The sequence below is a fragment of the Eupeodes corollae genome, chromosome 1 (assembly GCF_945859685.1).
Source record: "Eupeodes corollae chromosome 1, idEupCoro1.1, whole genome shotgun sequence".
NCBI lineage: Eukaryota > Metazoa > Arthropoda > Insecta > Diptera > Syrphidae > Eupeodes > Eupeodes corollae.
This window is the reverse complement of record NC_079147.1, coordinates 133,448,638-133,474,352: the sequence shown is the minus strand read 5'-3', so window position 1 is coordinate 133,474,352 and position 25,715 is coordinate 133,448,638. Positions and strand designations below refer to the sequence as shown.

The following is a 25,715-nucleotide window of genomic DNA, read 5'->3' as shown; positions in this document are numbered from 1 at the left end:
CCTCCGGACCAAAGAGCGCACCAATCACATCTCCGGACCAAAGAGCGCACCAAGCAGTGACTTTTTTTATGAAATGGCCTCTCTTCTATTACTTGAGAATTCTCAGACCCCCAAACACGACAATTTTGTTTATTTACATACATACTCACCGAGTAAATATTATTTTGTAGCCCAATCAAATTTGCCAAAAAGGGCTGCAACCAAAAAATGATATGTAGTTCTGTAAGAGATTTTGGATTACTGAAATTCCAAATTGTATTCTTCAAAATTTTTTTAGCTGCATACAAGTGAAAAATTGCCTTTCAATGCATTTGTGGTATACATTAATAGTCGCAGAACATCAAAAATACGCTGAGAATTAAGGCCTGGTGACTTACAGCTCTCAAGCATTCCTGTGTGTGAATAATATTGTCACGGATGGTGGGAACCTACAGTCCGAGAATCACTTTTGATGACAATAATTACTCTGGGAGGATTTGTCCTTTCCTCGCATGAGGTAGTACCCATACAAAAAACTTTAGATGGCACAGACATGACGTCCAATGCATTAACGATCACGTCATATAGTGCATACAGCACAGGTGCAAAACAGGCTGTAACAACAAATCCATACGGTTTGTTATTTTAACGAATTGTTAGATTGGTTTGCAGACAATTTAAAAGCAAATGTACTAGTATATAAGTTTTTAAATGTAATCGTTTTTATCTTGGCTTGCAGAATGCTGCCAAAAATTCCATAAGAAGATTGTGTTCTCAGTATTATTCCATTATGAAATTATGGTATTCTATTGTAAACTTAAAAATCATGTATAAATATGATACATTAAACTTATTTCGTGTAACATGACCATTTAATTGCGGTCCCAAACGACTTGAATAATTAAGATCGATTGCGTTTGTGGTTTCGATGTTATTATTTTGTCAGAAGTATAATTTTTTTATATTTTTTATCTTCTTGAAACATTCACAAATGCAATAGTTAAATAGCTCAATCCTTAATAAATACGAAGCACTTTAATTTGTCCACCTTTTCAAGTTGAACGAAGTGACACGTTAATAGCTTGCAAGAGGAAGAAAAAGAAAATTGCCTGCAGTGTCTGGAGAGGTTGACATTTTACACGATGTAAATTACCCAATGTGTCATTTTTTGTCAGCTATTATGCGTCAGAATGTCGACCGTTGTCGCAAACGGTGCAAGCAAATTAATTGCCTCCATCGCTAAGGAGTATAAATCTCCTGCATAAGTCGTAAATTTCATTCGTTTAGAACGAAGTGGATAAAGTTTCGTTTTTATTTGAAAAAAACAAACCCACCGTCCCAACTATAGTCGTCGCGCGGCACCACCGTCACCGTCACCTTTACCACCATCACCAACATAGTAATGGTGTTCCGCATTGCTGCGTTTTTTCTATTCCATAGCATTTTTTTTGGTGCTCATTTCTGTATTCAAGTGAAATCCTTTGGCGACTTTCTGGAATACAACCACCTTAAACAAGGTATCATTATAATGTGCAATGATGATTCGCTACAGATGGAAGAGCTCAAGGCGATTTCGAAAAAATCTCTTTGGCTTTCATATATTCGTGTTGGCCAAACAACCGACACGAACATGAACAACGCTGATTTTAAGGATTTATTTCGCCAAGGGGGAGGCCGAAAAGTTGGAGTCTCCTTTGACATTGAGTGCCAATCAGCGACAGTCACTGTTCCCATCTTAGAGTCTGTATCAGCCAACAACTTTTTCAATTCATCACAAGCATGGTTTATACTCGCTAAAAGCTTTGGAATGGGGCTGCAGGCTCTTGAGAAGTTGGAAATAAACATAGACGCAGATATAACGCTTGGTATAAAAATTCAAAAGTAAGTTATGTGTAGAAAATTCAATTAGTTTTAAATCGGTTTTCGAAATTCCAATTTCACCATCCATGCGCGTCCTTGCAACTTTTTCTGGTCTGTTCTGTTCTGTTCTGCTCTGCTCTGCTTTGCTGTGCTGTGCTCTCCAGGGAAGACATTCTGCGGCTATATGATTTGTACAAAGTGTGTCATCAGTGTGGCACTTCTTTCGAGAGTTTGGAAAAAGGCAGTTGGAGTGACAGTGGAGGCATGCAAGTTTTACCATATTTTTGGCAAACGACAGTTCAACGCCGAAGGAATTTCAGTGATATAACCTTGAATGGCGGTGTTGTGGTGAGTTGAATTTTTAATTTGCTAATAACAGTTGGAGGTTGAATATAATAACATTAATATAGCATACATGCTTCTCATATAATTTTCACGACAAAAGAAACAGTTGAAAATTGATCTGTTTTTAACTGTGACGGTTTCTTAATTTAAAACAAACTAGGCAAGATGTATTCTTTTTTTAAATTATAGCTATGGAATGCATACAGCTTCCATGCACAACATACATATATATTAAAATTTCAAAAATATTAACAAAATTTTGCAATTATTTTATATTCAATTTTTAAGTTTTGTATTAATTTCAGAATTCATAATACTGAAAATATTCAAATTTAATAAACATAATTATATAATAATTATTACAATAATTTAAAGGAGATTCATAACATTTTAAATAATTGTGCAGTAATCTCGCATATGTTAATGTTGAATGTTTATATATTTTGTATTAACTTTATTATTATAATATATTATTTTAATACAATTTTGGTGTTGTAACCCAAAAAAAATAAACCAATATTTTAACCGTGTATTCATATTGCAAGGTTTTAAGTTGTCACAGAAATCAAACCATAAGATTGAAGTTAAGCCTAGCATATCATTTTACTGGAAGAAAATAATATATAACTTTTTTGGTAGTCCTCTCTTCCGAATTCCGTTAAATTTGGCCCATTGAAAATTCTAATAAAATGCACTTTAACAACCAGATAAATGCCGCCCCAAAAGGAATACCTCTGTCCGTCTATATTGAAAGCTACAAGTATAAGCACCTTGACACTATGCAACGTAAAACTTATCACCTGCTTAAAATTATGAAGGAAATTTACAATTTCCGGCAAGTAGCAACATTTTACATTTATGGTTTTTGGAATTATTAACTCTATGCTTTCAACAATTGCAGAATTAAAATTGTCATTTCCGACTTATGGGGCGTTCGTCAAAACGGAAACTGGACAGGTATCATAGGAAAAATACTCAATGGCGAGGTAGCAATTACATTATCCCCATTAAGGTTTACTCAACAACGCGTCCTTGTTGTTCGTTATCTACCTGAAGTGCATGTTGAAATGTACGTGTAGAGTTGTATTTTTGTGTGTTTTCCATCATAAGCTTTCGCTTTTTAAATTTTGTGTCTATCTTCAAAACAGAGCTCGATTTTTGTTCCGACATCCACGTCGATCGCCCATTCGTAATAAATTTCTGGAGCCCTTTACACCGGTTGTATGGTACACTGTTTTCGCAATTACCATCGCTGGAGTTTTTCTAATGGCAATTACAATGCACCACGAGTTTGAAAACTACGAGAGTGTTAATGGCTCAAGCGCTGGCGCTGGTAATGGTGCTGAAAATAAATTGGATTTTTTTACTTTGATCATCCTCGAGGCGATCTTTCTTCAAGGGCCAAGCCAAATGTTCCAATTCGTTTCCACTCGCACGCTAATTATATCAATTTGCATATTCGCAGTGATGCTGAATCAATTTTACTCAGCATTCATAGTTGGCTCTCTGTTGGCAGATGTTCCGAGGACCATTGTCAGTATGCCAGCTCTATTTAACAGTAGCCTGGATGTGGGCATGGAAAATATTGCATACAATTATGAACTTTTCATCAATACATCGAACCAAATGGCAAAAGATATTTATGTTCACCGCATAATGAGAAATCCTCAAACAAATATATTGCCCCTACAGAAGGGTTTGGAACGCATTGCCAGAGGTGGATATGCATTTCATGTGACTTTGGTCAGAGCGTATCATATATTAAAAGGTACGAACGCATGCACTGAATTTAATGAATTTATAATTTTGATTTATATTTTGTAGTTTACAATTTTCTGTTTTAACATAAAATCAATGCTTTAAAAAACGTATTTACAATTTTTTGATAACAACAAGGTTTCTCGTAACTGATTGATGTGTTTTTAGTGTATGTACATAAAATTGCGGATAAAACTACGACACTATGACAAATTTGCATTTAAAATGGGTAAAGCAGTGTTTTTAATACGGTATTAAATTAAGCAACATATTGATTTACAATATCTTACGATTTTATATCAAACAAAAATCTATACAAAATTGCATAGACAGTAATGTGAGACTGTCAAGTTAGCACTACATTTTTCGAAATTTAAAAAACTGAGTATGCAGTCAACTGTTGAGAAGAAAGAAAATTTGTACCTCGAAGATTTAAAAAAAAGTGGTATGTAGTGATTGTTTTTGTTCAAACTAAGTACGCAATAAGTTGACAATTATTTGTTGTAAATTAGTTGTGGAAAGAAAAAAATTAAAAACATTATCTTACTTTAATTCGTTTTTTTAGAGGGGTATGTAGTGCTAACTTGACACCGTGAGTCCAGGTATAAAACAAGAATATTCGAAAATGTAACGAATAACTGTAGCTTTTTTGTTTAAAATTAGTTGTGAAAAAAAATCCAAACATTGTTCTTACTCTCATTCAATGAAAAGGGGGCATGTAATGAGTGCGTGAAGTTAGCCCCCGTTTTTCGATTTTCCTATTTCTTAAAGTTGTTCTTATACGGACTTAATATCTTTATTTTGTGACATATTTGAATGAATCCTCGGAACATTTTGATCTGATTGATTATGCATCTACAAATATTGTTTTAATGTGGGCTTTAGTAAAAGGGGGCTGGGAATATTTTGTTAAATATTAAAGGCATAATCATTATTTGTTTCATAGATATTTATTTCATAGAGTCGGCCTTATGGTTTTGCTGAAAGAATACAGCTTTGGCTTAAAATTTTAAATTCTTTCAAGGGGGGCACTAAAGAGAGAAAACATAATTTTTTTTTTAATTTGTATTCATTTTTAGCTATATTTGATTATGGTTTTGGACGAAATTTGGACACGAATTTTTGATTTCTTACAAAGGGGAGCTAAAAAAATGTTTACAAAAGTAAAAGACATCGATATTATTTTTGAAAGTTAGATCATTAAGGTAAATAACAGTTTATAAACCAAGTGTTGGTTCCTGTAAATGTGCTCATTCATGTTCAATTAAAATGTAGGCTTCAAATAAATGAGACGTATTTTGCATTTTTGAAAAAAATGGGGTGTATATCCTTAAAATATACATTTCACGGCTCTCAGTTTTTGGAATAATGGTAAGAACGCTTTTTAAAATATAAAAAATATGTAAACATTTAGAAATTTTTAGAGTTTTTTGTTATCTTTTAAAACTTTGAACATAAAAGTCAAAAAATTTGAAACAATGTTCAAACAACTTGCAACAATTTTCAAAAAATCGATTTTCGAATAAGGGGGCGCGATCAAAACAATTTTTCGGGTCTAAGATCCCCATTTTTGGGTTTTTAAAAAGGAAACTTGAAAAAAGGGGGCTAACTTCACGCACTCACTTTTCACCGTGTACCCTCTTTTCACAAAAAAATTAAATTAAACTAAATGTTTGGAATTTTTTTCATTGCACAAATAATTTTAAACAAAACAGCTACAATTAATTGCCTCGATACATTTTCGAAAATCCTTGTTTTATGCCTGGACACCTAGACTCATGGTGCGTGTGAAGTAAGCACTACATACCCTCTTTTAAAAAAAAAATTAAAGTAAACAAATTTTTGGAATTTTTTTCTCTGCACAACTGATTTACATTAAATAAATGTCAAGTTATTGCGTACTTAGTTTGAACAAAATCAAAAAATTTAGTGCTAACTTAACTTGACATCAACCTATAATTACATACCACTTTTTTTTAAAACCGTCGAGCTACACATTTTTTTTCTCCACAAATAATTTACAAGTAGTTAGTGCGTTGGACTGTCAAGCAAGGGGTGTTGGGTTCAATCCCTGCCTGTGTCACATTAATTTAAAAAAAATAATAAATTGACAAATTCTCCAAGAGTTATTCTTGTCATAAAAAGTGATTTTTCTCAAATTAGCAGTTCGGACCCAGCCTAAAATTGTAGGTCCCTTCCATTCCTGACAACAGTACTCGCACACAGGAATAGTTGAGAGTTGTAAGTCAGTAGGCCCTGGTTTACAACGGACTGTTGCGCCACCCAATTTAATATAATTTAATTTACAACAAAAAAGCTACAGTTAACTGCAGTTTTTTAAATTTCGAAAAATGTAGTGCTTACTTGACAGTTGTCAGTAATGTGGGTGCCCCAGTATTCTAAAGTAAGTAATTTCGTGTGAATTTCAGTGATGTGAAATAAAGTCAAGTGAAATAAAGCCAAATTTTAAAAATGTATCTCATTTCACTTTTGTAAAGTGTAATAATTTTAGGGTGAAATTGAGAAAATTGAACATTGCTTTAAGTTTTTGGTGTATCTGAGAAAATATACCAGTGTAACAATAACAGCACTGGTTGGTTTTCTGTGCAAAACTGCAATATAAAGCGATTCGCATCTGTTTTATTAATATGCCATCAATGGCGCATACAAAATCAATCAATATTCTTAAAACAAAATGTTTAAGATCAAATACACCATTTTTGTGTTAGATTTTGATTTCACTCTTGTGGAGGCAAAATACACTAAACTACCAATGTCAAACCATAACGTCAAAAAATGTACTAAACTATAATTTTGGAAATCGTGTGTACGATGGTTTTTTTTCCTTCTTGTGCTTAAAATGCACCCTGCATTTTTTCCAAATTTAGGAGATAGAGTATACGTATACAGGGTGTCCCCTTGTGACCGATGCAGACGAGAACCATTAATTTTAATTTTGTGGGATTGCTAGTTCGTTAATCGCATAGGAAAAACATATATTTTAATAAAAAGAAAAATCAAGAACAATTGGCTTTAGTTTTGCTAAGTTATATAGAGCCAGTAAAATATCGCTCTTAAAAGCATTAAACTGGAAATATTTTTAAAATTTTTTCTCACCAGTAATTTCCAAGAGTACGTCCATTACGTTAGCAATTTTTGGGCGAATTAATTTGTCTTGTCATTATCTGTTTTTGTTTTATAAATAATGTAAACATTTATATGCGATTAAAGATTTTTCCAGAATGTATTGTCACAATTATTACCGATTGCTAAATTAAAATAAATTCCTTGTTTGTAGACATGTAACAAACAAATAACCTATAACCTTAAAATGAAAAAAATTACTCAAAAAACCATACAAATTATTTAAATTAAAAAAAAGTGAAAACGAGAAAATTATTTAAAACCTTTTCGACTTAAAAAAGGGAATAGGAACCTAAATGATTGTTTTGTTTGCGTCGGTGACTTTGAGACACACTGTTTTTTGGATGACAGCCATACATTTCAAAAAATATTTAAAAAATGTAAATATCAACTGATTAGTAATTTCAATATTCAAGCGACTTAATTATAATTATACTGCAATTTCTTTTCTTGATTTCGAACGAAAACAACTCAAGAATCTTTTAAGAAATGTTTAATTAATGTGTGTTCTAGAGGCCCTCAAGTATATTCGACAGAATATGCTGTTTTTAAATTCGGCACTCGCATTTCTACTAGTTCATGATCTTTGAGGCTATTAAATATTATGTAAATTGTTTACCATCGAGGTGTATTATTTAAACCAATTATTAGTTTATAATTTACACTTTTGGGGTATATTATGTTCTAGTAACCAGATTAGTTTGAATACCACTAGCACAATTAATGTACCGAAGATCGATACATTATATATATGTATATATATATATATATACATATATATATCATAATTGAAATTAATTGTACAAAAAAAGCTCTCAAAAAAATTGTTTGGGTGGGTTTTTTTTACCATAGCAGTTTAAAAAAAAATTAAAATTTTTGTTAACCCTAAATATCTAACAAACCAACAAGGCTAGAGGCTTAAATTAAATTGTATATATTATATTTCAACGTGATACCAAATAAATATATTTTTTGAACAAAATTCCAATTTACGTTTTTTTATATAAATCAAAAAAACTGAAAAAAAAATTGCCAATCCGAAAATTTTACGAATAAAAAATGATTTTATTTTCAAACAATTTTGTACTGGTTAACGTTTTTAACATCTGGTCATATTTTAAGAAAAATTGAATTGATATTTTTTTTATAAAAAATAAAACCATTTTTCAAAATTGGTTAAAATTGAATTTCGACTCAAGTATCTTTTAATAAATTTGAGATAATGGCTTCTAACTTATTTTAATTTGTAAAAAATATTGTTTTCAATATTCGGCACAATTTTCAGAAAAATCGAATAGAAAGTTTTTTTTACAAAAAACAAAAACAAAAAAAAATAATTAAAATTGGTAGAAATTGATTTTCGACTCAAAAAACTTTTCAAAACTTTGAGACATTGGCTTTAAACAAATTTTATTAAAAAAAATATTTTTGTCAAAATTGAGTACCATTTTAAGAATAATCGAATTGACAGTTTTTTTTACAAAAAATTAAAAACATAAAAAATAATTAACAAAAGTAAGTAAAAATTGATTTTTGACTTAAATATCTTTTCAAAACGTAGTACCCGTGGCATGATGGTTAGTGCGTTGGACTGTCATGCAAGGGGTCTTGGGTTCAATCCCTGCCTGTGCCACCTTAATTTAAAAAAATTAATTTTCGCGGGTACTGCCTCTTGCGAGGAATTGACAAATCCTTCAAGAGTAATTCTTGTCATGAAAAAGTGCTTTCTCAAACTAGCCGTTCGGATTCGGCATAAAAATTGTAGGTCCCCTCCATTCCTTACAACATTACTCGCACACAGGAATGGTTGAGAGTTGTAAGTCACTAGGCCCTGGTTCACAACGGACTCTTGCGCCACCCCATTTGATTTTGATCTTTTCAAAACTTTAAGATTTTGGCTTAGATCTAATTGAATCTTATGAGAAATATTGTTTTGAACATCGATACATTTTTTTAAATATAAACCTAAAAAAAGCATTGCTCAAAGTTCATAGGTTTCAAACTTATTTTATCTCATATAAAATATTGTTTTCGACATTCAGTGTGCCGACTACTCTCAAATTAACCGTTCGGATTCGGCTTAAAAACTGTAGGTGCTCTCCATCCCTGCCAACAGTACTCACGCACAGGAATGTTTGAGAGTTGTAAGTCACTAAGACCTAGTTCTCAACAGACTGATGAGCCACCCAATACAAAAAAAAACCTACACCTACGTCCATATAAGAACAAGAACTTAACCACCATTCACAACGTCATAGATTTGTCGAATGGGTGCTTGAATAACAGGCGGTAGTACTTCTTCGAAAATGACGATGGAACTACTATTACCGTCAACTCGGAGCGTTATGGCCATATGAAAACCAACTTTTTTTGGCTGCTATTAAAAACTGCGACTTGGACAATATATGGTTTCAACAAGGCGGTGCACACATGCAAATGTGTAAAAAAATGGTCGAAAATTACCTTAAAAGTATCTGTGCAACAATTCACGTGGTCGTCATTTAAATGTTTCACGCTCATAATCTCAACTTTCAAACTTTATAATAAAAAAGAAATATCGTAAAAAAAATATAAATGTGTTTTATTTACGTTTACTTTTGAAAGCGAAAAATATTTAACCCTGTATATGACGAAAGTGCAAAAAATACCCTAAATATGTTGGTGTATTTTGGTCGTTTGTGCTAAGGTATGGTTTGTCATAAATGCATACATTCAACCTTGCACCTACCGCACAAATTGCAACCTACATAGCTCACCAAAAAAATATGTTGGATTTATTTCTCAAAATAATTTGGCCTTATTTAACTTTGTCAAAATTGGCCGTGTTTCACTTTTGTAAAGTGTAAAAAGGCCAATTTTTTTAAGTGGGTTTTATTTCACCCCAGCGTAACTTTTGAAAAATTGTAACGTACATAAATACGAGTAGGTATGTAGAAATCGTGGTTGTTTTTTATGTCTCAACTTCATGCCTTGCAAGTTCATTGTTCGAATTATTATTCTTCCTAAACTTGTATGTTGCTTTTTATTTAATTGAATGAAAATAACTTATTTACGTATTGTGTAATAAAAGTATTGTTTTATAGAATATTTGAAAATACAAAAACAATGTTTTTAAGTCATACACTTCCACCAGCTCCTTCCAGCACTTCCTTCAATCTCGACTGTTCTTTTTCACGGCCTTCTCGGTCTTCCTATTGTTCTGCCTTCTTGAAATACTGGATTATTGACAGTAAATAGTGACATTTAGACCCATCGTTAGTCACCAATTACACCAATCAGTAATTCCGTCAACTTCTACCGTATTTTTGTTCTTCAGTGCTTTAATTGAATCACTAAATACTTCCAGAGTAGCCTTTAGAAGAATCAAAAAACAATAATTTAAATATAGAAACTTACAATAATTTAAACATAATTCATAAATGAAATCGAATTTGTAACAATTATAATAATGTTTGTTTTTATTAGATAAACTTACCGAGCAAGAATTCTGTGATCTACAGGAAGTAGCAATGGAACAACCGTTTCCTACATGTGCAGCAGTTCCACAGGGCTCACCCTACAAAGATCATTTTGCTAGCTCAATTCTACAACTTCGCGAAACTGGTTTAATGGCTTACCACGACAAATTGTGGGCCGTTGATAAACCACAGTGTAGTGCGGAAATGATGGAAAAGGACACAAAAGTTGACATGGAACACTTTGTACCAGCACTGGGGCTTTTAAGTGTCGCAATGCTAACGAGTTGGATGATATTAATTGTTGAAAATTTAGTGCATCGTCAAAAAAAATTAAAATTTCTTTCTCATTTAAACAACGACAATAAGTTATAATTGTAAAAAACATTAATATTACTTGATTTACACAACATATGACCAGGCTTTGGATTTTTTTCTTTTAATTCTAAGGGTGCCAGTGCCAGCAAGCTCTTGACAAATCCTGTTAGTGTATATATATCTCAAAGAATAAGCCAATATATAATTTGATGTAAGAGTAATTGTCATTAAATATCAATTTAATTCCGATAAAAATCAATTAGTATTAAACTAATTAACATTTCATTATAAAAAATGAGAAAGTGGATACAAATTTTTTTCCCAAAAAATGATATTTACTGGCAATACACTGATCAAGACCAATTGACCATTTATACTTGCGACATATTGGAACTTTATGGCAAGTGTTGCCCAAACTCTACTCAAACCATTGGGTTGATTGAGTTCAAACTTGGAAATAAGGGTTTTTTCAATTTGTTTTAAACACTAACTTGGTCAAAAATAGAAAACTCGAACAAAAAGATGTTTTTTTCTTAAAATTTCGTCTTTCAATAAAATTAAATATTCTTGTACTACCTATAATGGTATGAAACCGTTATTTTGCTTTTAAGTTTTCTCAAGAAAATGATATGCAAAAAAAGGATAAATTGTGTATATACAAAACTACTTTGAAAAAACCGGCTGTAACGATTTTCGAAAAAATACAAAATACATGAAGGTTTTTTTATAAATAAAATTACATTTAATTTTTTAAGACAAACCTATCTTAAAGGTACATTATTAACTTCCCATAGGAAGTTATTGTAATGGGTCCGATTTGTCAAATTGAAAATTTTGACATTTCTCGACGTTTCAAGGTCCCTAGAGTCGAAATAAAAGATTTTTAGAAAGATGTCTGTGCGTGCGTGTGTACGTACGTTTGTACGTCCGTACGTCCGTACGTCCGTATGTCCGTACGTCCGTACGTCCGTACGTCCGTACGTTCGCGACGTTTTTTTCGTCGTCCATAGCTCAAGAACCAGAAGAGATATCAACTTCAAATAAATTTTGTTATACAGATAATAAGGCAGAAAGATGCAGAAAGGGCTCTCAAGAAAATTGCGTGGGTGGTTTTTTCACTATAGCAGGTTGAAAAAAAGGTGAACATTTTGGTTAACCCTAAATATCTTACGAACCAAAAACGCTAAAGACATGAATTAAATTTTATAAAATATATTGTAACGTGATACCAAACAGATATATTTTTTGAAAAAAATCAATATAACGGTTTTTTTTATAAATCAATAAAACTGAAAAAAAAATTTGTCACCTCCAAAATTTTACGACTGAAATATGATTTCATCTCTAAAACAATTTTGTGCAACGAAGAATAATGTTTTTGACATCTGATAAAATTTTGAGAAAAATTGAGTTGACAGTTTTTATTACAAAAAATAAAAACCTAAAAAAAAATGTATAAAAGTTGGTAAAAATTGATTTTCGACTCAAATATCTTTTCAAAACTTTGAGATATTGGCTTTAATTTACTTTTATATTTCAAAACATCTTGTTGTCAACATTCAGTTAAAGTTTGAAAAAAATCGATTAGACAGTTTTTGTACAAAAAATTAAAAACCGAAAAAAAAATTAACAAAAGTTCGTAAAAAATGATTTTCGACTCAAATATCTTTTAAAAACTTTGAGATAATAGATTCTAACTAATTTTTTCTTATAAGAAATATTGTTTTCAACATTAGGACAAATTTTGAGAAAAATCGAATTGACAGTTTTTTTACAAAAAATAAAACTCTAAAAAAAACAATACCTACTAAAACGTGGTAAAAATTTACTTTCGGCTCAAATAGATTTTCAAAAATTAAATATTTTTGCATCAAACTTATCTTATTTCACAGAAAATATTGTTTTCAATATTCAGTTATTTTTATATAAAAATCCAACAGTCCGTTTTTTTCATAAAAAATAAAATCTACAAAAAATAGAGCACATATTTGGTAAAAATACATATAGACAAACTTTTAAGCAAGACAAATCGACAGACAGGATGGGAAGTTATCAGTGTGGGTCGCATCCCAGCCTCTTTTTAAATCATTGAATATAAGTACAATTTCTAAATACAATTTTCATCCAAAATAAAAACAAAAAAGAGGCAGAGGCACACTAATAACAAAAATACAAATAAACAATATTTTCTGTGAGATAAAATTAGTTAGAAGCCAATTTTTTTATTTTTGAAAAGATATTTGAGTCGAAAGTAAATTTTTCCAAAAAAAAAATAAAAATATCAATTAATTAATTATTATTAATTATCCATGAGTTTAAGTATATGGGTCAACTCTTAAGTCTTCCTATTTTGTAGGAATCTCCTTTTTTTACAAGTACCACATCGCATCTTCTTGGCATAGAATCGATGAGTTTTCGGCATGTTTCCACAGCTTTCCTTCATCTCTTTCCATAATGCCTGTTAATTACTGTTTGTTTTTCTGTCGAGACGCTTTTCTTCAAACTTTTCCACAGATTTTCGATAGGATTAAGATGCGGAGAATGAGAAAGCCATTGTAGTACCTGCACATTATTTTGATGAAATATGGTCACCACCTTAGCCGTGTGCTTGGGGTCATAATCCTGCTGGTAGGCCCACAGCAAGGGCATATTTTCTTTGGCATTACATTGTCTAAAATTTCCAAATAGGTTTCCCTGGATAGGGCCAACTCCATCATGAGAAAAACAACCCCAGATTTTGATGTTTCCACCACCGCCGGTTCAGCTCTTTATTGGTTCACCTTCTTACCTTGCTAAGAATACGTATAAACCACACAGAATTCTAAAACCGAAACAATTTTGGCATCCCTCCCTCCATTATCTTATTTCTGCAAAATTTTATTTGTATGGTAAGAGAAGTCCGCAGTCCATTTATCGGATAAAATAATATTAGATTTTATTTTATTGGTTATTTATAATAATTAATACAATTTTTAATACATATATTAAGCTATAATATAATACAAAGTAAAATAAAAGGTATAGTTGCAAAGTTATGATCACAGTATAAAAGAAAAAGATGCAAACCAAGAAATAGAATTGTTCATTCAAAGGCTTTTAAAATATATACACATATATAATTTACCAGGACATTTAAGGGTTAGGCTTCACTTATTGCGAGATGCCTTTTCTTGGGCTTGAAACTTGATATTCGATATGTAGGGTATACGATGTACTAACCAAATATTTGTGAAAGTTGTCTTCATTTGTACACCTGTAAGGTTTATCGGCTATTAAAGCTTTATAAATTTTGTCTGCTTTTGTGTGCCTCCTTAGTTATAATTGGAACAGGGATAGTTGAATTATATACCCTATATTTGTATGTAGAAATGTTTGTGCACGGTTGAGAGCACCACAAACACTTATAAATGGCAATCTTCGCTGAATTTAAAAAAAAATGAATTTATCAGTAAAGATTCGATTAATAATTATTTTTATAAACTTTCCTAATAAAAACGTTGCCATTATTTAAAAAAAATAACCCCTGTGCCACAAAATCTCTTCTAGGTTTTAGACCAAATTCTAACAGCGTTCCCAGATTCTTTTACTTATTAAGTATTATAAACACAAATCTGCTTATAGACATCAGCATTATCTGAATTTTTTTTCATTTTTTTTTTCATTCAATTTTCGATAATTTATTTGTGTTTACATTCTAAAACGATGTTCCTACAGACTAAAAAGATGGATATAATGTTGTATCATCAACCTCTACGAAACTTCACAAAAGATTTTGAAATTTGACACTTTGTAAATATCTGCATAATAATAAATGCATAAACAGGCAGTTTTACTTCATATAGTGCTTCTAGCACAGGTTTTAGGAAACTTCCAATTGGGATTAAGACTATTGTATCTGGGCCTATCCAAAATTCATAACGTTTTGTTAATTTAATGATTAAATACATTTTTTTTTTTAGATGACCTTACTGAACAAGAATTCTGCGACCTACAGGAAGTAGCAATGGAACCACCATTTCCTGCATGTGCAGCTGTTCCAAAAGGCTCACCCTACAAGGAACATTTTGCTAGTGCAATTTTACGACTTCGCGAAACTGGTTTAATGGCCTACCACGAAAAATTATGGGCCGTTGATAAACCACAATGTAGTGCGGAAATGATGGAAAAGGACACGAAAGTTGACATGGAACACTTTATACCAGCTCTGGGCATTTTAGGTGTCGCCATACTAACGAGTTGTATGGTATTAATTGTGGAAAGCCTAGTGTTCTATCAAAGCAAAATAAAAACAATTTATTTGTCACTAGAACTGCCATCAACACAAACATTTGAAAAAGAATAAGAAAAAAATATTAAAAGAATGCATAATACAATAATTTGGGTATTGTCTGATTTTCTTTACTTTCAGAGCGCGTCGGTATATTGAAAACAAATAATTTTTATATTCCAAACAACTATTGAACCACCTGTATGTAATTTAATTTAATTGTACAAACAATTTTTTTCATCGTCCATAGCTCAAGAACCAGAAGAGATATCGATTTCAAATAAATTTTGTTACACAGATAATAAGGCAGAAAGATGCAGAAAGGGCTCTCAAGAGACTTGAATTAAATTTTATATAATATATTGTAACGTGATATCAATGAAGTATATTTTTTGAAAAAAAACCATATAACGGTTTTGTTTATAAATCAAAAAAACTGAAGAAAAAAAATTTGTCACCTCCAAAATTTTACGACTTAAATATGATTTCATCTCCAAAACAATTTTGTGCAACGAAGAATAATGTTTTCGACATCTGATAAAATTTTGAGAAAAATCGCATTGACAGTTTTTTTTTTATAAAAAATAAGAATAAAAAAAAAGCATTACTCAAGTTGGTAAAAATTGAATATCAATTCAAATATTTTCAAAAACTTAAAGTTTAGGCTTCAAGCTTATTTTATCTTATAGGAAATATTGTTTTCAACATTCTGAAAAATGTTGAGAAAAATTGAATTGACAATTTTTAACAAAAAATAAAAATCTAAAAAAAAATCAATAAAAGTTGGTAAAAATTGATTTTCGACTCAAATATCTTTTCCAAAGCTGTATACATTGGCTTTAAACTACTTTCATCTTTCAAAAAATATTGTTGTTAACATTTAATAAAATTTTGAAAAAAAATCGAGTTGACAGTTTTTGTACCAAAAATTAAAAACCTAAAAAAATTTAACAAAAATTGGTAAAAATTGATTTTCGACTCAAATATCTTTTCAATTGAAATATTGGCTTCAAACTAATTTTATCTGATAAGAAATATTGTTTTCAATATTCGATAAAATTTTGACAAAAATAGAATTGACAGTTTTTGTACAAAAAATTAAAAACCTAAATATTGTTTTCGATATTAAGTAATTTTTATATAAAAATCCAACAATCTGTTTTTTCATAAAAAATAAAATCTACAAAAAATAGTACGCAAATTGGGTAAAAATTGATACGAATACATAAAGACAAACTTTTAAGCAAGACAAATCGACAGACGGGATTTGAAGTTATCAGTGTGGGTCGCATCCCAGCCTCTTTTTATTTATGCTATAGGCTAGAAAGATAACACTCCAAGGGAAGAGGAGGCTATTAGACTTACAGTAAAATCAGCTGTTTGTCTTGAGTTAGCTGAGGAGTTGAGATAGATTTGCAGGACTTATCTAAAATGAGTATTTTTTTATTTTCCAGGTTGAAATATACTAATGAGAAAAAGATTAAATTTAAAAAAGACATATTGAAATTGATTAGGATAAACTCAAATTATTTGATAGGTGGTGATTTTAATTGTAGACATCAATAATGGGTATTCCCAAGGACCTAATATGCCTTTCAAAACTCAAATCTCTCACTGCTACCAGATACAATTTTGCACCTTATTCGTCTGCGAATGCAGATTCGGTTATTAACTATCAAATTAAATAAGAAACTATAATTTGTAGTCAAAAAAGGAATTATTTGTTATGATTTTGGAAAGTAACAAACATTATTAAAAAAAAAAGACTCAAATATTCCTGCCCTTAGAGTACAAAATAATGTTTTTTAGCTGAAACTTTTAACCAACATCATACTGTTCCGCACACTTAAAACCTAGTAAAGGAAAAGCTTGCTAAAATGACCAAACATGTATTTTTATAAGCAACAACATCTTGTTATTTATTTAACATTTTTGTTCAACGTCTGTATTAAACTCCTTTCCAATTGTTAAGCCTGGCCTGGTTATAGACCTATTAGCACAGATAAGAAACTATAAACTTACTATAAGCACATTATAAATGTTCGAGTAAGTCTCAAAAAATAGGCGATCTATTGAGCCATGTTGAGGAAGCTAATGAAGGTTCCGCCATGTAACGTTGTTTTTTTCAACTAGTGCTTATTTCGTGAAAGGTAATATTTAGCTCATGTCTGATTTGACATATAATTAGTTTTATCCTTCCGCTGAACGAATATGTTGTTGAACAAAGCTGAGAAAAAACGCTTAAGGAAGATGCCGATTTTTCCAAAAAAATTATCTTTCAAGATGAAGCTCATCTTATTCTAATTGGGTATTTAAAGAAGCAAAATTGTAGCTTTTGGGTCACAGAAAACCCGCACATACATTGAATCGCCGATACACCCAAAAGGAGTCATTGTTTGGTGCGGATTTTGGTCCAGAAACATAATTTTTCGAAATTGAGGAAGGAGTGGCTATTACATTCATTTACATACATTTATAGAAGCAAAATTGTCGAAACGTCAATATGAAGTATTAGGACATGCCCTAAAAGATTTTACTAAACAAAAAACTTTTATTTAAATATAACATGAAAAGCCTCAAATTTTATAAAAAATGTCAATAACTCTTTTTGTGATAATTTTGTCTAAACCAAATTTTGACCAAACACGTATAAGATTAATTTTAATATGTGTGTTAAATTTCACTAAAATTCGTTTAATACTTTAGATTATATAAACTTTTTTCCGCTCTACCATACAAACATTAAAACCCTCAAATTTTAGGAAAATGACAATAAATTTTTTTCTTATTATTTTTTTAAAACCAAATTTTGACCAGATATGTATATGACTAATTTAAACATTTTTGCCAAATTTCATTTAAATCCGTTGAACCGTTCAAATTAAAAAGACTTTAACATCAAGTACCTTAAAATTAAGCTGTGATATAAATGTCTTTCTCGTCTAGTTTAATAATTTATTTTTTTTGCTTGTTTTATTTTATATTGTATTTGTTATTTATTTTAAATATGTGTCAGTGCTGTCGGGAGGATGCAATGCGGAGTTTTTAACAATTATAATGTGATTTAATACAAGTATTGAATAAAGAACAAAAAAATCGTCTGAAGAAGTGAGGAATTTTTACGAAACGTTGGGTAAAAGAATGGAATAGTTTTTTATTTATTCGCATTCCAAAAATCAAAAAGACCAAAAGAGCCTAATAAAACATAATAAAAAGACTTTTTTCCGCTCTCCCATAATACAACCCTAACCGCTGTGCGGCGCTATGCACACAGCCGAAGATACACTTGATGTTTTTATAGAATAAAAAAGTTATTTGTGGGACTCTATATATACCCTATTAAGCAATTTCTTTTTATAGCAGGTCACTTCAATAATCATTAAATACTTAGAATAAAGCAAATTGCTAAAAGCCTAAATGGAAGACAATCAAGTGGTTTAATTTTGTTAGACATAGAAAAATCATTCGATACAATATGGTATGACGGACTTGTTAATAAACTAATTCTGTTTCATTTTTCTAATTTACCTTTTCAACTTTTGTTTGGAATTTCTTGAAAAATAGACAATTTTTTGTTCACGATGGAATTTGGAAGTCTTCCATGAATGAGATTTGTTACGGAGCTCCACAAGATTATGTGCTTATACCCATTATTTTCAATGTTTCCATGTCAGACCTATACTCCATTTTGAAAATAATATCGAATTGGCTATGTATGAGATGATAATGCTCTTTCTTACTTAAATGTTCTTCTTCAAGAAGCGCTAAACAGCCAAGGGTATTAAATCGCATGAGCTTGGCTGTCAGTTTTTATCGCCACGACTAGAAATTACGCGGTCAGGAAATGTCTCTTGAATAAAGCCATATTCGTAATGTGGCATATGGCACCGTTGAACCCACATATTCTCCAAGTCGTATTCTTTAATAGCAAGCAAAAAAAACTCGGTTATCATAAGACTATATGACGATGACTGTCGTATGTGCGTCATTTTCGAAGAAGTTAAGTCCAATCACACCTTCCGGACCAAAGAGCGCAGCGTACCAAAGAGTGATTTTTTGTGGATGTTATGGCCTCTCTTCTATTACTTGAGAAATTTCAGAACCCTTAATAAGACAATTTTGTTTATTAACATACCCACCAAGTGAGAAATGTGCTTCGTCGCTGTAGAAAATTTTGAAAAATTGTCGTCAACCTGTTGCCTGTTGTTCAAGCACTCATTCGACGTATCTACGTCGTCGTTGTGAATGGTCAGCTGGCTTCAGTTGTATTGTGACCAGGATGTAGGTGTAGATACAATATACGCTATAATGTGTCGTAAGACTGTGCTAATTCCTGAGAACGACGAGGAATCGACACATTCGAGTCTTCGGCAACCCTTTCAATTACAGCAGCAATATCAATGGTACGAGTGAAATGATAATACACAGGCCATACAGTATCTGTAACCAATCCTGTCTCTTCAAATTTCTTCTCAATTTTGCCAATTGCTTGCGTAGTTGGACGATTATGCAAACCAATATAACCTTTAAAAGCCAATATGTGGCTTTGCCAGAATGACCATTTTTGTAGTAGGTTTTAACAATTTGTATACGTTGTGCGTTAACTTTCAACTTAAAAAAAATTTGTTTAAAAACTAAGTTTGACAGATATCGAAACACACAAATGTTGTTAATAAGCAAACTTAATAAGCTGGTTACCTGTTTTGTTCAAATCGCTCACATTCTATTGAACATCTATTTCTATTGAACATATAAATATTACATTTTTATAACTATTGTATAGTTATAATACAGTTCTTTGATGTTTTTCAAATGTTTAATAAATCAAAAGTCTAATCACTGATTAACTTACGAATCTTTTCTTCTCACATTTTATAAAATAAAACTTTTGAAGACATTCACTCTTGGTGATTTAATTTTGATATAATTTATTATTTCTTTAACTGTGTCTGAATATGATTATCATTGTTTTTTAACCAAAAAATACTTTCGTTTAATTTGACATAAGCTTAATATAAATAGCCCACTCAAATATGAAAACGCGAGTGGTATATAGATATGTTAATGAGGTTGAGATTTATAAACCGGCTTTATATTTTAAAATCATTTCAGTCGATTATTATAATAATTAAAAAAGGTGTGTTTGGACGAATTCTTAACATTCTAATAACAGAACAAAACTTTACCTAATCTTCTTAAATATTTCAAAACCTTGCGATTTTCTATATGATTTCATCAAAACGATTACTCATTAAATAATAGATACCTTTTTTTCATTCAAGGTCAATAAAAATACAAAATAAAAAAATGATGAGAATCAAAAACTCACGTGGAGAAGAACAATTAATTAGGCTTTTATGTTATAACAATTCATTCAACACAATACTAGCAAATCCCTATGTTATGTACTTAAATGCTTATTGGTTTGGCACCAATATTTACATATGTATATGAGAAGTGAGAAGATGATTTAATTTAACTAATTCAATTAAATTAATATGCAACCATTTAACAATCACCGAATTAATAAACTAAAGCTGAGAGTTGGTCAAGGGAAGAAGAAACCAGCTCGGTGTTTGTAACATATAATTGGGAGGTTGAATTTTATCGTTAATATGTAGCTTAGCTTCAAAAACTAAAATGAATAAATTAATTAAAACTCAAAAAAGTCACAATTATTATTGCAGATAATCACATTTTATTTTAGTTTGAAGCACGAAAGCTTCTTGTTGTAGTAAACACAAAATTTATGTAAATATATTAAAATCTATTCTACTTATTAATAAATAACACGATTTGGTAAAAAAATTGTTGATAAGTGTGACCTTGGATGAGAAGAAGAAAATTAAATAGTTCCATTCTTCCAAGAAATTATTGAATAAATTAATGATATTGCCCATAAACCTGGCTTATGACTTGCACTAATTCGGGATCAAGTTTGGCATTTCCGAAATCCAGCGTTGAACCATGCTTTGGAATTGCAGTATAGGAAACCGAAGGGTAAGTTTGAACTATACTCCCGCTGCCACCATACGAAGACACTGTTCTGGGCACAAAAGCTGATTTCTGCACACTTGGATAGATGTGTTGTAGACCAGTAGACAGACCTCTCTGCACCGGAATAGACACGTATTGCGTATGAGTGGAATGCTGATGGACTCTGTTCTGAGTTACTGGACTGTAGTATTGAGGAGTCGAAACGAAATGTTTGTGTTGATGATTATGGGTCACTGCTGCCACAGGTTGTCTTACTATGCCCGCACTGTAGGTGGCTGGATATGAATATTGAGTGTAAGGTTGATGGTGATGAGTTGTGGACTGCTGGAATGGTTGATAAATTGTCGTCTTAGGTTGATACACTTGAGGTTGCAGCAGATTTGAGGAGTGATGTGTTTTCTGATGGACTACGGAATATCCGGGTCGTTGTTGGACTGAATTCACGGATTGCCTTGGAGTTTGAACAAAGCTGCTTGTACGAGCATTGGGATTGGAATGTACGTGACTTCGGGATTGGACTTTGCGTTGTTGGACTTTTGGTCTCGTGTCATCCCTAGCTGGTTGGCCATCTATTGGTGGTGGTACCAACCCAACCGTATAATCCTTAATTGGGTTCTCGAATGTCGGAGGTACAAGGCTTTGGATTGGTGTTGGTATCCTTTCGCTTATATCTCCGTTGCATTGCACGAGAAGTGTATAAAGGGTTACTATCAAAATGGCCTATAGAAATATAAATGTGAGAAAATTATTAGTATAACAAATTATATACAAATTAAGTATTACGCTCACCTTCATTGTTGAATATTGACTGGTGGCGATTAAGAGCGGCTAGCTTGAATACACTCTTTATATATAGCCTTTGGTCAGCTGGAAAATTTCCATTATGGAAATGAGAATCGAGGAAACAAGCTTCGATGAATGTGTAAGACAATATATTCAATATTCATTCATATATTTTTTTTTTGGCGCAAATGGTGGTAGTCGCCGATCACCGGCCGGCCTGTCTTAAGACTGTTTTGATACACAAATTTTGGAGAGGAGTGCGAGTGAATAAAATTAAAAATCTGGTTTCTTTTGGTACCGTGCCATACGCCGAAATCAAGTTTTGGTTATATTTTCATTAAAATTGTTTTTCTAATTAGAATTATGTTTACATTCGGGTGCTGAAAATTTGTTTGAAATGTCAGAAGAATAATTGCCTGAAACTATTTATGTACGAACTAGCAACAAATGTAATGCAAATTCTTAAAAATGCTAACCCTTTATATCAATATTTATTACTCACCATTTAAAGATTGGTAGATTCCGCTTATAACAACTCTTAAACATTAATCATTTTTCTTCAAATGTCTATAGTTCAGATGGCTTTTATAGCAAGATCTTGTCCAGTGAAGGGTTTTTCTAAAAATTGGACAGCCATGAAAAGTGTCTATTGCAATTTATCCCTAACTCTTTCAAACGCACGGAGTAGTTGTGGATACTTTTTATAAACTACTTGTTGGTTTGGTATTATTTCGCATATGGCAAGGTCACAGTAAAATGTAAGGAATAATGTTTTACTCAATACAATTTTCTACAAAAATTGTGTCACTCTCCAAATCACTTAGATATTTTTCGGCTAATATCTCGAAATTTTAATACAGTTTTTTTTTTATATTTTTAAAATGATTCAGCATGTGAGTGAATAAAAATAGAAGCAAAAAGAGCACCCTCATGTCTAAGCAACTTGTTTGAAAATTATATTAAATTTCTGAACCAAATGAAGATTTAATTGTTCATGGAAATAAATAACAGATTGATAGAATTATTTTGTTTGCTATTACCATATTTTGTCTTGTTTGTTGAAATGTCCATAGGCACCTATACCTACATTTGTACAAATACATGGTTGTATATTTAAATTTGTTTTCTTAAAAGGCAGGGCTTCAACATAATTGTATTCAGAGATGATGCTTAAATAAGTAAGTAGATGATGCGTAAAATTTAAAATTAAGTGTTCTAAACTGCTTAGAGATTCAAAATAAGAACAGCTTGGATTTAAAGTAAATCGTAATTCCATGCATTATATAACGAGAATGTATTAAAATATTTAAAATGTTTTTTCTAGAAAGAACAAACAAATTAAAAATCAAATAAATTTGAGAGGAAAACATAAAAAAAATGTCGTGCTTAAGCGAACTTACATCATGTATTGAGTATGTTATGTTATATGTTTTCTATTATGTTAAGTTAAATTCTGATGTGATCTATTATGTTAAGTAAAATTCTGACTTTAGATTGTAGACATTTTTAGCTGCTTACTTATTGAGATACCTTTTTGTGATAGTATGTTTATGTTTTTTAAATTATGTATGACTCCAAAACGAACAAAAAAAAGAAGCTGGGATGCGACCCACACTGATAACTTCCCATCCCGTCTGTCGATTTGTCTTGCTTAAAAGTTTGTCTATATGTACTCGTATCAATTTTTATCAAATTTGCGTACTATTTTTTGTAGATTTTATTTTTTTTATGAAAAATCAGAATGTTGGATTTAAAAAAAAAAACTACTCAATATCGAAAACAATAATTACTGTGAAATAAAAAAAAATTGAAGACAATATTTTTAATTTTTGAAAAGCTATTTGAGTCGAAAGTAAATTTTTACGAAGTTTTAGTATTGTTTTTTTTTTAGAGTTTTATTTTTTGTAAAAAAACTGTCAATTCGATTTTTTTAAAAATTTTACCAAATGTTTAGAACAATGTTTCTTACGAGATAAAATTACTTTGAAGCCAATATTTAAAATTTTTGAAAAGATATTTGAGTCGAAAATCAATTTTTACCAACTTTTATAAATTTTGTTTAGGTTTTTATTTTTTGTAAAAAAACTGTCAATTCGATTTTTTTCATACTTTAACTGAATGTTGACAACAAGATTTTTTGAAAGATAAAAGTAAATTAAAGCCAATATCTCAAAGTTTTGAAACGATATTTGAGTCGAAAATCAATTTTTACCAACTTTTTAAATTTTTTTTAGGTTTTTATTTTTTGTAAAAAAACTGTCAATTCGATTTTTTTCAAACTTTAATTGTATGTTGACAACAAGATTTTTTGAAAGATAAAAGTAAACTGAAGCCAATATCTCAAAGTTTTGAAAAGATATTCGAGTCGAAAATCAATTTTTACCAACTTTTATAAATTTTTTTTTAGGTTTTTATTTTTTGTAAAAAAACTGTCATTCGATTTTTCTCAACATTTTTCAGAATGTTGAAAACAATATTTCTTATAAGATAAAATAAGCTTGAAGCCTAAATTTCAAGTTTTTGAAAAGATATTTGAATCGATATTCAATTTTTACGAACTTTGAGTAATGTTTTTTTTAGATTTTTATTTTTTATAAAAAAAACTGTCAATTAGATTTTTCTCAAAATTTTATCAGATGTCAAAAACATTATTCTTCGTTGCACAAAATTGTTTTAGAGATGAAACCATATTTCAGTCGTAAAATTTTCGAGGTGACAAATTTTTTTTTTCAGTTTTATTGTTTTTTTTAAAAAAAAACCGTTATATTGATTTTTTTCAAAAAATACACCTGATTGGTATCATATTACAATATATTATATAAAATTTAATTCAAGTCTTTAGCGTTTTTGGTTCGTGAGATATTTAGGGTTAACCAAAATGTTCACTTTTTTTTCTAACTGCTATGGTAAAAAAACCACCCACGCAATTTTCTTGAGAGCCCTTTCTGCATCTTTCTGCCTTTTTATCTGTATAACAAAATTTATTTGAAGTCGATATCTCTTCTGGTTCTTGAGCTATAGACGACGAAAAAACGTCGCGAACGTACGGACGTACGGACGTACGGACGTAGAAACGTACGTACACACGCACGCACAGACATCTTTCTAAAAATCTTTTATTTCGACTCTAGGGACCTTGAAACGTCGAGAAATGTCAAAATTTTCAATTTAACAAATCGGACCCATTGCAATAACTTCCTATGGGAAGTTAAAAATAACACGAGTTTTGTTTTATAACTAAACAAATAGCAGACAAAAGTAGGTAAATAGTACTTCGGCTTAATTGTTGATGATCTGTTTGGGGGCTAAGCAGCCCTGTCGAGAGGGTGGGGGAAATGGGGGGTTGGACTCCCCGGACCCGCGATTCTATAAAGGCCCGTTAAATTGAAAGCAATGAGGAGAATTTTTTTTTAAATAAACTCTATATTCATCATCAACATATCTATTCCAACTTATTTTTGTGACTCGAAAATTTAAAGTCATTCATGCTTTCGCAATTGGGCCCCTGTTTGCATGTTATCTACCAATATTTTAGTCACTAGCTTGCCGATATGGGCACCTGATTATTATTGGCTTACATTTTTGGTAATATTTAATGACAAATTTGGCAACTCTGAACTATTGAACGAAATTTTTGATTCGGTTTCGGGGGACCGGAAAATTCCTCGCAAATTCTTTTCAATTGTGTTTTCCGTAGCATTATTAATTCATATTTTGAATTAGTTGTTTACTGAAGATTTAATAGATATCAAATCACTTCAAATGTGTATATTAAATCGGTCATATATAAAATTCAGCGGAACTTTGTC

At 30.9% G+C, this 25,715-nt stretch overlaps 2 protein-coding genes across 2 annotated transcripts; one reads left to right on the top strand and one right to left on the bottom strand.

The window, feature by feature from the left end:
* The first annotated feature begins 1,277 nt into the window (after positions 1 to 1,277).
* LOC129942188 (ionotropic receptor 75a) lies at positions 1,278 to 11,625 on the top strand. The gene is given in 7 exon segments (XM_056051032.1): positions 1,278 to 1,860; positions 2,004 to 2,187; positions 2,892 to 3,019; positions 3,086 to 3,253; positions 3,333 to 3,952; positions 10,552 to 10,872; positions 10,875 to 11,625. Coding segments are annotated over 7 exon segments (1,935 nt in total). The 5' UTR covers positions 1,278 to 1,381; the 3' UTR covers positions 10,910 to 11,625.
* A 9,170-nt stretch (positions 11,626 to 20,795) lies between these two features.
* LOC129940953 (uncharacterized) lies at positions 20,796 to 22,065 on the bottom strand. The gene is made up of 2 exons (XM_056049483.1): positions 21,913 to 22,065; positions 20,796 to 21,843 (listed from the first exon to the last, which is right to left on the bottom strand). The coding sequence occupies exons 1-2, from the start codon at positions 21,916 to 21,918 to the stop codon at positions 21,010 to 21,012; spliced, it is 840 nt and encodes a 279-aa protein (XP_055905458.1). The 5' UTR covers positions 21,919 to 22,065; the 3' UTR covers positions 20,796 to 21,009.
* Positions 22,066 to 25,715: the final 3,650 nt, after the last annotated feature.